The sequence below is a fragment of the Corythoichthys intestinalis genome, chromosome 12 (genome assembly GCF_030265065.1).
Source record: "Corythoichthys intestinalis isolate RoL2023-P3 chromosome 12, ASM3026506v1, whole genome shotgun sequence".
NCBI classification, from domain to species: domain Eukaryota; kingdom Metazoa; phylum Chordata; class Actinopteri; order Syngnathiformes; family Syngnathidae; genus Corythoichthys; species Corythoichthys intestinalis.
Genome location: NC_080406.1, coordinates 37,944,018 through 37,957,265, shown reverse-complemented (window position 1 = coordinate 37,957,265; position 13,248 = coordinate 37,944,018). Strand labels below are relative to the sequence as shown.

General features: G+C 35.7%; 1 protein-coding gene across 2 annotated transcripts in view; it reads right to left on the bottom strand.

Moving 5' to 3' along the window:
- Positions 1-13,248, bottom strand: part of LOC130927578 (neuropilin-2-like) — a 191,337-nt gene that overhangs the window by 53,580 nt on the left and 124,509 nt on the right. For both annotated transcript variants that reach the window (XM_057853518.1, XM_057853517.1), the window contains exon 11: positions 12,111-12,255. In XM_057853518.1, coding sequence (XP_057709501.1) covers positions 12,111-12,255 — 145 coding nt within the window. The remainder of the gene's footprint in view (positions 1-12,110; positions 12,256-13,248) is intronic.

The window sequence follows — 13,248 nt, the reverse complement described above, 5'->3', positions numbered from 1 at the left end:
GCAATCTCTTACAGCCTCGGGCCTCATTCTAAAGCTGCTGACTAAGCAGCCCGAGGCGGAAACAGAGAGACAGGAACTGTTCAATTATAGAAAGAGCTCTGGGTATAAATCTACCTCTGTCTGCCTAAATAATGACTACCCATTCCATGTGTGTGTATGTGGGCTATAGAGTGAATACCATGAATACTTTAATTGTTAGTGACATAGTGCAAGGCGTGGGGATTTCCTTTTTTTAAATGATTCACTGACAGGCTAAACATCTTTATTTAGATGTAACTGTGGGAATAAATCAGTGTACCTGTGACAAAATTATTATTTAGTGGTCATAGGCAATTTTAAGACTCAAATGGTTTAAAATTTGTGACGCTTTAGACCACTTCTGAATATGAATTGAGAAAACAATCAAACAAACAAACAAACATACAAACTCATAATCACGCCTGCTTTGTCAGTTTGTATGACAGGCGGAAGTAAATTATTTGTATCTATATTGTATCGTTTTTTTGCATAAAATTAAATTTATATCTCTTTCATTGAGGAGTAAAAGAATCAGAGAATTCTTATGTTTTTCTTTAAAAATGGAAAATAGGTAAACAAGTTTTAAAATTACACAAAAAACTATTGAACATATAATAAAAGTTTTAAAAAATCTGTACTTTACTAAACAAAAAAATATACCTAAATACTTAAGTTTTTTTTCTCATTTTAAAATATGTGCATTAGAAAAATCAAATGAAAAATATACAAGATAACATTTGCTATTAAGAGACTCAAGAAAAGAGAATTCTGACATTTTTTTATTTGGTCAACAATGTCTCTATATTTGATAATCGATTAGTTGTCAATTAGCCAATTCATTGTGACAGTCCTAGTTGAAAGAAATAATGGCATTCTAAAGGAAACCATTACTACGTTGTGGCCCGCGACAAAGATGAGTTTGACACCCCTAATCCTGATTGCTTAATAGATAAGTACAAAATCCATTAAAACAGCCCAGATAATAACAGAACATCAGTGTGTCTTTAAAAAAATAGATATACGATGTTCCGAGCGAACAGCAACCACTAACCGAGTTGCTCACTTGCCTATTGTGTAGCAAAATGTGTATGCTTGTAATTGTCGCCTCAAGTGTCTTTGACACAATGAAGATAATAAGACGTTTCTGGCACTGAACGGCTAGCAATCACAGAAAATTAGTTTAAGTGTTGCAGAAACCTTTAACACTATTGACCAATGGTGGTGTTTACTGTACATTGCTCATCATTTACATTTTAACAAGGAGGTTGGTTAAACGACTTCCTAGCTCAAGAAATACTTAGCAATTAATTTAGCAGCAAATCTCTTTTTAACTAATTCATCATTCGACCGCTGCCAGAACTCCCAGTCAAATGGTTTGGACGTCTATCGCTGTCAATGGCAGCCAATGAATTAATTTACTAAAAACCATTACACATATTAAAAGAGAAGGAAAGTTGTTGATGTTTCCTTAGTTTCAGTTTTAGAAGTAGTAATACAGCGATCCCTCATTTTTCGCAGTTAATGGGGGCCAGAACCCGCCGCGATAAGTGGAAAACCAAGAAGTAGTGCCCCCTTCAACCAAAAAACAACTTTTAATCATCCAATTACGAGATAAATTCTTTGTCTTCATCCAGATTGCAACAGCTTTGTAAATTACTACTAAAAAACTTTTTTTTTTTTTTTTTTTTTGTCTTCAATGTATTTATCAAGATTTAGCATTGGAAAGAGATACATATAAGACATGTTTTTGCACTTTTTTTCCCGAAGTATAATTAAAAAAAAACCCCTACATAAATACAGGTATATATTTTAATAAATGGTTTTTAAGCACTTCAAATGTAATATTTATGATAAGTTTTAAACATGTTATTGTCCCACTGAATTATTTTCAAACAAGAATAAAGTCGAAAAAAGCTTGGCTTTATTCAATGCTTCATTGTGTGAGTCTACTCAAATCTGCTCAAGCTGCTCACTTACACACAATGAGTTGCCACAACAACTGTTTAACAAGTTAAACGATGCTGACGCATGCGACGCGTTGGAGTATGCGTCTCTGGCAAGATCAAACCTTTACTGTCTTTCAATCATTATTAACTTTAATAAGCAACTCCAGTGCACTGCCTGACCAGCAAAGAGCAGGGAGAGGGAGGGAGGGAGGTAGAGGGAGACTATACGATCGAAAAAAAAAAAAAAAAAATCCGCCATAGACTGAGGGCGCGAAGTTTGAAGTGCGAAGTAGCGAGGGATCACTGTATGCCAAAGTTACTGATTGGTCAATGTAAAACAATCCATTTCTAAAGCAACTCTGGTTCATCTGTCACCATCAATGGTAGCTAACGAGCACATATTCAACATCTTAATTGTTGAGTTAATTGTAGAAAATGTGACCAACAATGGTTCGAAATTCAAACAAGTCAATGAATGCTGGACACTTACAAAACTCATCTGTTTTAACACTATGGCTTGAAAATACATTGTTGGTTTTAGTCAGTAGTAAAAATTTTACAAGCACTTTACAAGCCTCCTTGTATGTAACTCGAATGTTTAACAAAGTCGGAGTGCACAGTTTAAAAATAAAAGAAAATTGTGGGTATTCGTATTATCTGTTGCTTGACTCCCAAAGGAACAAAGTTTAAAGGATGAGGCCTACACATGTGAAAGTCTGGCTCCGTACAGTAGCGTGAAGACTTACGAGTAATAAGCTCGGGAGTGAAGGGAAGGTATGGAGGTTGCGGTGTGTGAGTAGTGGGGGTGTTACAGGAGCCTTGGCAGAGATGGGAGTGATTACGACCTTGTGATGAAGAAGGGAATGCAAAGGGAGGGCTGAGAGATGGAGCGGGTGAAGCCACACACATTTACAGACTCGACCTCCTACACTGACATTAGTTTCCATCCCCACTCATGTGTTTATACCTGTTGCTATACAGCAGCACACATCTTTACTTAATGGAATCTGCTGGAGGCTGATGATTATGCACCACTGACTGCATATAGCACTTGCAGATTGTTAACTTGCATTCATGGTACAGAAGTCACACACTAATGAAATAGCGGACAGTGATGTGATGCCATATTAATAAGAGTGGTACAATCTGGAGACTTCTATTTTTAAAGTCACATAAGTTGAATCCTTGAGAAATAATAAGGAGTGAGTGGGGAGAGCTGCGAGTGTGTTTAGAGGTCAGGCTACATTCCACCAATCATATGAACTCTTCTGGAATGGAGCCATGTCTTACATGTGAAAGCTATCAGTGATGGTGGACGTTTCCCCACACAAATACAAAGATACAAACTGGAAATCTAGATGGACAAAATACTGTGTCTTGAATAAGAGTGCATGAAAAACTGAAACTTGAATTTCACTAACATTAGAAACAGATGTCACAGACTTAGGGCCGGGCAATTTTATGATCGAAGATTGTAAAACATTTTTAGATCGATCTCCATGATCAGCCATGTCGTAACAGGCTAATTTTGCAGATTTTGAACCATCCCTAAAAAAAGTTCAATTTTGATGTTTTTTAAGTGGGTAAATTATAAAGCTAAACCCACATGACAATGAAAAGCTTAATACTAATATACAATGGAAGTTACTTTTCAAACTACCACTTAAAATTAGGGCTGTCAAAATTATCGCGTTAACGGGCGGTAATTAATTTTTTAAATTAATCATGGTAAAATATTTGACACATTTAACGCACATGCCCCGCTCAAACAGATTAAAATGACAGCACAGTGTCATGTCCATTTGTTACTTGTGTATTTGGTGTTTTGTCACCCTCTGCTGGCACTTGGGTGCAACTGATTTTATGGGTTTCAGCACCATGAGCATTGTGTAATCATTGACATCAACAATGGCGAGCTACTAGTTTATTTTTTGTTAGAAATTTTTACAAATTTTATTAAAACGAAAACATTAAGAGGGGTTTTAATATAAAATGTGTATACCTTGTACTAACATTTATCTTTAAGAACTACTAGTCTTTCTATCCAAGGATCGCTTTAACAGAATGTTCATAATGTTAATGCCATCTTGTTGATTTATTGTTATAATAAACAAATACAGTACTTATGTACAGTATGTTGAATGTATACAGTATATCCGTCTTGTGTCTTATCTTTCCATTCCAACAATAATTTACAGAAAAATATGGCATATTTTATAGATGGTGAGAATTGCAATTAATTATGATTAATTAATTTTTAAGCCGTGATTAACTTGATAAAAAATTGTAATCGTTTGACAGCCCTACTTAAAATACAACAACATAAAAAGGTTTAGTTAAAAAAAAAATCATGAAAGGAATCGAGATTGAATGATACAGGGGCGTCTATTTTTTGGGTGGTTTGGGGCAGATTGCCTCTCCTTAGACTTGATGCCATCTAACCTTTATTTTTCAATATAAACTGTATGTAAATTTGACCTATGACTTTTCAATATGATGAAAACTACACAAAGCAATCAGTAAAAGGCACCAAAAGTGCTGTTAAGGGAAAGAAGCCTGCTGATTTTTGTTTTCCAAAGCACAGGACTGAGCCTTTCCACAAAATTACCAAAACCTGGTCAAAAACACTCAAACACCCCCCTTTTTTTACGCCGTTATACTTCTTTGTTGCAATGCTCTTTTCAGCTCAAACGAGAGTATAATCATTTAGACAAGAATAAACCTGTTTATCCAAACAGGTGGCATGTTTATGTACATATTCACTTGTCAGTCTGCCAAACAACAAGGTGTGGACTAAAAGTGATGCAGATGTTCTGCTTGCTGGAGCAATTAAATCACAACCAAATCCCGCAGCTTGCAATACTCTAAATTACATGTTGCCTCAATAGCTAGCGTGAATGATGAAAATGAATCCTGCGAAAATAATATTCTTGTCCCCCCCCCCCCCTCACTTTCTACCGCAAGCCCTTTGTACAATAATGTGATACTAAAACACGTCATTCTGCACACCTACTAAGAACCAGACATGCATAACCTTGTATTTCTTGATTGTAATTGCCTACTAAGATTGTTTTATAGCCGGAAATTGTTTTGCCGCCCTGAAGCCAATAGATGAGGGCACTTCATTTTAAAATATGAAAACAAACACAGAGAATATAATGGAATAACAAATGGTTTTGGGACTTTGTAAAAAATGATATTTCAGATACAATCATCACATCATCTATCCCGTTGGTTCTCAAACATTAAATAGCGAGTATCACCCTAAATAACAAACATTAACTCATTGGCTCCCATTGATGGCATTAGATGTCAGATCTCTTTTGAGTGGAAATACCTCCCAGTCAAATTGGATTGGACCTCTAACAGTGGCACTGGAACATGAGCATTATCTGCCGTTTCTCTCAGTTCAAATGAATTGGATGTCTATCGCTGTCAACGGTAGGTTATTAGTTAAAATATGTCAGTTTAGTAGACAATCATGTTAGGTAAAAGAGGTTTTAGTTAATTTTATGAGCCACAGTTTAAGTATTAACACTGCACTTTGACAAAAAAAAAAAAGATAATATACTGAAGGAATTGAAGTATATGGTACTACACCTACAAGTTGTTTCTAAATGATAATAATTCATTTGAAAAAAAAAAAAAGTATACTTTTTTGTAATTTAAGTTAAATAGAACTGAACTTTACTCGATTAGTGCACTTTAGTGGATTATAAAAGGTTATTTGAACATTTAATTAAGTCAAGCTTTTGCGTACCATTAGAAGGAGTCCGCGTACCACCGGTGGTACTCGTACCACACGTTGAAAACCACTGATCTATTCAATACCGTGCTGCTCCAGCATTGAATGTTTCAGCTTGCTAACACAATGTAAGATTGAAGAATGTTAAAAAAAAAAAATCACAGAAACTGCTTAATTTGGAATTAATAAATACAGTGATCCCTTGCTACTTCGCACTTCAAACTTTGTGCCTTCAGTCTGCGGATTTTTTTTTAAAATTCACTCTCTCACGACCTCTCCCTACCCGTTGTTGGTCAGGCAGTGAGTGCACTGGAGTTGCTTATTACAGTTAACTGACTGACAGACGTTTATGACTGATGTTGCCAGAGAACCGAGCTTCAAAGCGCAACATGCATCAATCATCGTTTAACTTGTTAAACAGTTGCTGTGGCAACCTATTGTGTGTAAGTGAGCAGCTTTGGATTTGAGTGGCCTCACTCAATGAAGCATTTAATAATGTTAAAAATATGTTTAAAACTTATCATAATTATTACATTTGAAATGCCTAAAAACCATTCATCATATATATAAATATTAGGGGTGTCAAACTATTAAAATTTTTAATCGAGTTAATTACAGCTTAAAAATTAATTAATCTTAATTAATCGCAATTAATCAAACCATCTATAAAATATGCCATATTTTTCTGTAAATTATTGTTGGAATGGAAATATAAGACACAAGATGGATATATACATTCAACATACGGTACATAAGTACTGTATTTCTTTATTATGACAATAAATCAACAAGATGGCATTAACATTATTAAAATTCTGTTAAAGCGATCCATGGATAGAAAGACTTGTAGTTCTTAAAAGATAAATGTTAGTACAAGTTATAGAAATTTTATATTAAAACCCCTCTTCATGTTTTCGTTTTAATAAAATTTGTAAAATTTTCAATCAAAAAATAAACTAGTAGCCCGCCATTGTTGATGTCAATAATTACTTACACAATGCTCATGGGTGCTGAAGCCTATAAAATCAGTCGCACTCAAGCGCCAGCAGAGGGCGGCAAAACTCCGAAAAACACAACAAGTACACCTTTCACTGTGCTGTCATTTTAATCTGTTTGAGCGGGGCATTTGTGTGTTAACATTGAACACACATACAAAAAAACAAACAAACAAACATTTTTTACCTACGCTACGTCACGGTTTTTTGCTTATCATGGTGGGTTCTAGTTCCCATTAACTGTGAAAACGAGGGATCACTGTATGAGTGAACTGTTCTTTTCCATTACTGGAACGAGACTCACTTTGCATAGTATTCAACATAAAAAATAATAAATGCAAAGTGCGTATCTCGACTGCTGTAAATAACACACTTCTGTTCTATGAATCTTTACCTTTTAAAGATCAAGCGTGCAGCGCAAAAATGCCAACAGCTACGACTGTGATTTTGAGAGTTTTCTACTTGTTGTACTGCATGTAATTTTTCAATAGACAAAGACTGTTGTGTTTGAGGGAAAGTTTCCCTCGACTTGACTATGTGTCTTTATTTGCTGTGGTGGATGCATTTGTAAACAGCTGTGCTCAGCGGAATGAAGCTGATGCGCTCTGTTGAATATTTTATCTCCTGTAGCACAGACAAACACAAAGATGAACAAAAACAAAGTGAAAAACCAAGTTAACTGTATCAACAAAGTCAGAGGAACATTTGTTTTATTGTTAAAACTTGTATGAACTGAACTGACTGCATGGCTGATGACGTCATGGGTTTCAGTTACATCCTGATGTAGTTTTAAGACAATGAAAACTGACAAAGGAAAGTGAAAAACGAGTTGCAAAACGACGATTTTAAAAATGTGAGTAGTGGTGCCTATCACGTCTAGAGCTATGATCACATCCAGAAGGCAAACATCTGGCAAGCAGACCCAGACAGGCTATTAAACGACTTCAATAGTCAAGAGATCAATTTGTACTGCACTCTAGGTTGTAATGTCCGCAGAAAAGATGTCAGGCTATAATTCAATAGACCAAAATTACTGAAACTGAGAGAAAATATAAAGTTTGTCTCTGCTTGATTCCACTCACCTGGAAAGATGAATCATCCACAAAATATTGTAGTGTGCCTGTGGGGATTTGGGTCTGTTCATGCAGAACAATGTTCTCACATCAACTACAATGATATAGATATCAATGTTGGACAACAGGGCCAGCTGACTCAGTCTTTGTTCTAGCTAATTCTAAAGGTGTGGGATGGTGTCCTCGTTAGCCACTCACCAAATATACAACCATAAATTTGTGAAAAAAGGCCTATCACAAACTGTTCCCACAAAGTCAGAAGCGTTCAATTGTCCAAATTGATAAGTAATGTCTGGTTGATGAACTAATTGATTGTAAGTAATTCCCAAGATGTTTGTCCAGACAAAGGCATGCAAGCAGAAAATTGGCAACTTGAACTAACCATCCATCAACCTGTCTATTGTACACACTGGACTGGATACGCATTAACATTTACACCTATGGACAATAGAGAATATTTAATTGACCTAAGATTCATGTTTTTTTTAATGTGTGAGGAAATGGAGAAGATGCAAACTTGGCACAGGAAGGCTATAGCTAAAAGTTAAACCAGAATCTCAGAACATTAAGACAGACACACTACCTACTTACCTACAAGCAGGGTTGTTTTTCGAAAGCCCTTTTAATTTTTGTCTTCGTCCTAGTCTTTTGGATGATGGTACTGATTAGCCTTAGTCATATTTTAGTAATCTCAAAATGTGTTCGTCTTCGTCTAGTTTTTGTTGATGAAAACTCAAGACTAATTTTGTCTAGTTTTAGTCGACGTTTACAAAAAATGTATTCGTCTGTAAAATTAAAAGGTATCCAATTATTTCGAATGACCATTAACAGATGAGCACATATTGTCACGTCTAAAAGGACAACGTCAACTTGGCGATTAAAAGGAGAACAGTACATCATTTTCAATTAAATATAAACACCTGGACGCCACAAACCGTATGTAAAAAAGGTTGTCCGAGTGTTTAAGAGGACACTCGCCGTTAGCATTAGGCTAACGCAAAAGTGAATGCAATGCTAATGCTCAGAGTTCATCACACAGCAGCACAGACCTTTAAAGGCTAAAGCAACATTGCATATTCTCTTTGGCCAAGATATGAAAAAAAAAAAAAAAACCTACACTGAAAAAAATATTTGGTGGATTTATTTGATAAAATCATTGTAACAATTTGCACTTACTTTTATGAAGTAAATTTTACTGCTTGTAGTATAATTTACTTCATAAAAGTACACTGAAAAAAAATATTTGGTTTTACTAATAAGTTAGCAAAAATGCAAGAAATGTTAAAAACTCAAATTGGTAAATGGTGTTATACTTGTATAGCGCTTTTCCAACTTAAGGCGCTCAAAGCGCTTTACACTACATCGTCATCTACCTACTGGTGATGCAGCACCAGGAGCAATGTGGGGTTCAGTATCTTGCTCAAGGATACTTACGCGAGTTCATCAGGGCACAGGATCGAACCCACAACCTCTGGGTTGGGGGACAACTACTCTACCAAATCATTTTCGTGAACCAAAATAAATGAGACCATTATGTTATTTTTTTTTTAAATCCTGCACCTGACAAACAGCATAATTTATGAAAACTAAAATTAATAACGAACAAACTAACCTAATAATTTAAAGAAAGAAGAAAAACAATTAATTAGTAGCTAATCCACTCTAAAAATTAATTAAAACTAAAATAAAATAAAATAAAATAAATTAAATAAAAAATATCTATGGTGAAAAATCCCAAACTATTAAAAACTTGAACGAATTTGATCTGTTGTAATTTTTTTTCTACCTTTGAGTTAGTTGACAACCTGAAAATTCAGACTTTTCTGTATTTGAGTTTCTATTACTACCTGTAGCCCTACAATTCACATTTTACTCATGTAGTCGGTGAAAACACTTATTCCAAGTGTTAAAACTGAAGGATGTCCCTTCTTGTCCCATCACTATTGAGCTCGTGGCTAGTCCTGACACATTTAGGATAGATGTTTCCCTTAAGGTCTCCACTCCGTGCAATCAGTTCAAACCAACAGGGCACTTCAAGTCCATTGGTTCCCTTCACCTGTCACAATATGACTGCGGCACTAACATCTAGTGGCCCATGAAGTCGAAAGGAGGTCGAGCATTACGCTTGCATTTTTAATGTGCCCTTTGCAACATATTGCTTTTATCCATTACAGAAGCCAGGACGTGCTCGCCCTTTTGTTTCATCCAACTATAGACATCCATGAGTCTTCAGTGAACCTAACATGCATATCTGTAGTACCCGAAGAAAGCCCACGCACGCAAGAGGAAAACAATGTTGAGATTCAAACCGTGAATCTCAGAATTGTGAGGCAGATGTGGTAACCAGTAGCTAGTACACAGATGGCAGTTACTGGTGGAAGCTTTATGACCTAGACATATTAATCCGAGTCCAGACAAGTTGCAAATGCCTATAGACAATGATGCGATCTCATGTGAGGAATGTAAAAGCTGAAGCTTAATGCCATTTGAGTGTAATCCAAGTAAATACGTACACACATTGGAAGATGAGCAAACAATAAAACATTAATTGCAAGCACACATCCGAATATAAATTTATCAGGGATGTACACAGATTATAATCAACGTGTAAAGATTTTTAATTCATTGGCTTCCAATGGCACTGAAACATTATATTATTTTGATTAAATCAATTATTTTTTTATATTTACTGGTATCTTACATGGACGTCACACAGTTTAATTTTACATCCGAAATTGAGTTGGGCATCCACGATTATACAACAATTAATCTTTCTAGCAAATTAAAATATTGAATTATGGACAATTCTAATAGTCAGTTAATAATTAAGCGACATTGTTGACAGAAAAATGCCCAAATAATCTTTTTGAGCCTCTTAATAGTAATATCCACATTTTTAAAACTAATTGATTCCTTTTTACTTTTTTTTCTTCAATTTAACAAAACAAAACAAAACAAAACAAAACAAAACAAAACAAAACAAAACAAAACAAAACAAAACAAAACAAAACAAAACAAAACAAAACAAAACAAAACAAAACAAAACAAAACAAAACAAAACAAAACAAGCAGTTTTACTAGTGGAATAATATGTTTGATACATTATTGACATTAAAATTGCTCAAGTCAACTTTTTATTTTTTAAAAGTTGTATTGCCTTTTTTTCTTAAATTGTATTAATTTGCTGCCTTTTTTTTTCAAATTAAAAAAAAAAAAAAAAAGAAAACTATTAAAATAGTTTATTAATCTTTAAAGCAACACAACGTAACTTTTCAGTTTGGGTCGATTTTAGCGACGCCGGTGGACAAAAGCGGTAGTGTTTTGCCTCAAGGAAGACTGCGTTTCCCATGAGGACCAGCGCACACCGGCGCAGTGTCGTAAAATCATCAGTCAATCTATCAATCAAAAAGCAATCTCCCGGTCGCCTGCAGATGGATTAAACAACATTTCTATTTCCAAAAGCTGTGTGAAGGATGAATACCAATAAGGTAATGAATCCAGTTGTGGCTAAATAATAGCAAATGACTGTTAGCAACCGTGTGATTTAGTGTGGCTAACCCCACCCGTTCCACCCGAACTCTGACGTTTTTGGTTGGTGGGGGTCACGCCAGCGAATGAAAGACGTGCCAATTTTTATTCTGTATGTCTTGGTAACCTCTCTTTTTTTCCTCCTCTGACAAAACTTTTTGTCTCTTTTGTAGCTCAGCCATCTTTGCGGAATTCGCGCATTAGCATTCTCATCGACTTCCATCTTTATATGAATGGGGAAAGGAGAAGTGACTTATGCCGTAAGGCACATTTGCAGTTTTTTGTGTGTGGCAGGGTTCCTGCCACCCTCCTCAAAGGTAATTAGTGCCGGTGAAAGCGATACAGACCTCCTCAAGATATAAAAGAGATGTCATTCAACAAGTTGTCAGCTGACATATTATTACAAATGTTATGATAATATTTTATAATGGTTGAAAAGTTACCTAGTGTTGCTTGAAAATAATTAATTGACCTAAAATTGCCCACATTACCTCTTGATAGTAAATATTCTGTCATTTTTTTTATTTTTGCCCCCCCACCCATTTTTAAACAGTAAATATTTTTTAAATAAATAAAAGTAATAATAATTTAAAAACAAAAAAAGCAGTAAATATAGTACTTCGTTATTTCTTAATTGACCCCCCCCCCCAAAAAAAACAAACAAACAAACAAACAAAAAAACAGTCAATATTCTATAATATCAGACGCTGCCAGCCTCTTAAGTCAAAATAGATTGGACGCCTTTTGCCTTCAAGGACAGCAAATGAGTTAAAACTTGAGTGTAGAACATTATCTATCCTCTTACCTGGCAGGTCACAACCAAGGACCTCCATCCTCATGCCAATTCCAGCAGGGGACCACCTCTCGGGAAATACTCGGATGTATTGAGTCATTATCTCTTCAAAGCGCCGCACCTCGGGTGTATCATAATGGCTGTTGCCCTCAAAAATCTGACGGAAAGAATCAAAGACAAGTTCACATTACATTTCATCTATATGAATTAATTTCATAATGATGAGTCAAAATGATATCTGATGTTTTCCCGTTTTAGGGATTTTGCATGAAGGAAATATGGAAAAACACTTCTGCTATTCTGTGTCGAGGACAGTCAACAAGGAAATCTGCCTCAGCTGACAACAGACGCTTATTTGACTGTCATCTGCTACAGTCAGGATTCTTCTGCTATTTGCTATCAAAGAGCTTGTCTATAGATTCACAGCTATTTTGAAGAGTGCAGGTAAAACTGTCATGAGAAATAAAACAGAAAATATAGCAGACATTCCACTCAAGTCACGTGGTCCCGAGGATGACTATTGATTCACTATAAAGCGCGACATGTGCCATAAAAATAACAACAGAGAGACTCAGTCCTTTGATTGTCAAGGTGCAAAGTGGATCGACAGTAACACATCACTCAGAAAATGTAGGAAAAGTGCAATATTAGCTTGATGAATTGATCTCTATCTTCCGTCCTCTCCATATCCATAATGAAAAATTAAAAACATGCAACGGATTTCCCAGGTCGCTCATTTAAAAAGACAGAGAGATGAGAGAAAACAGCAGAAAATCCAGACACTCAGTAGTACTATTACAGCTCTTAAAGACCTTGTCTCACAGCGCCTTCCGCTGCCAGCAGTGTTGAGTGGTGATGCAGGACAGACAATTTTTAATTACACCCATGAGAGCCGAGTCGGGGATGAGTGAACGAGAGGATGAAAGACAGACAAAAACAGAACCAGAGAGAGTGCAGAAGACTCAATATGGAGCCCCGTGATTAAATTGAATTATTAAGGCTGTAATATATATCATTTTCCAAGAATGAAATAGCTAGAAGAGAGAGGGTTTGAAAGTTCTCGAGAAGAAAACTGTCAGATGTCAGTTTGTAGTCCCCCCACGAATCGCTTAGTAGTAAAACCGGGTTCATTCAGCGGGATTATTGTTGT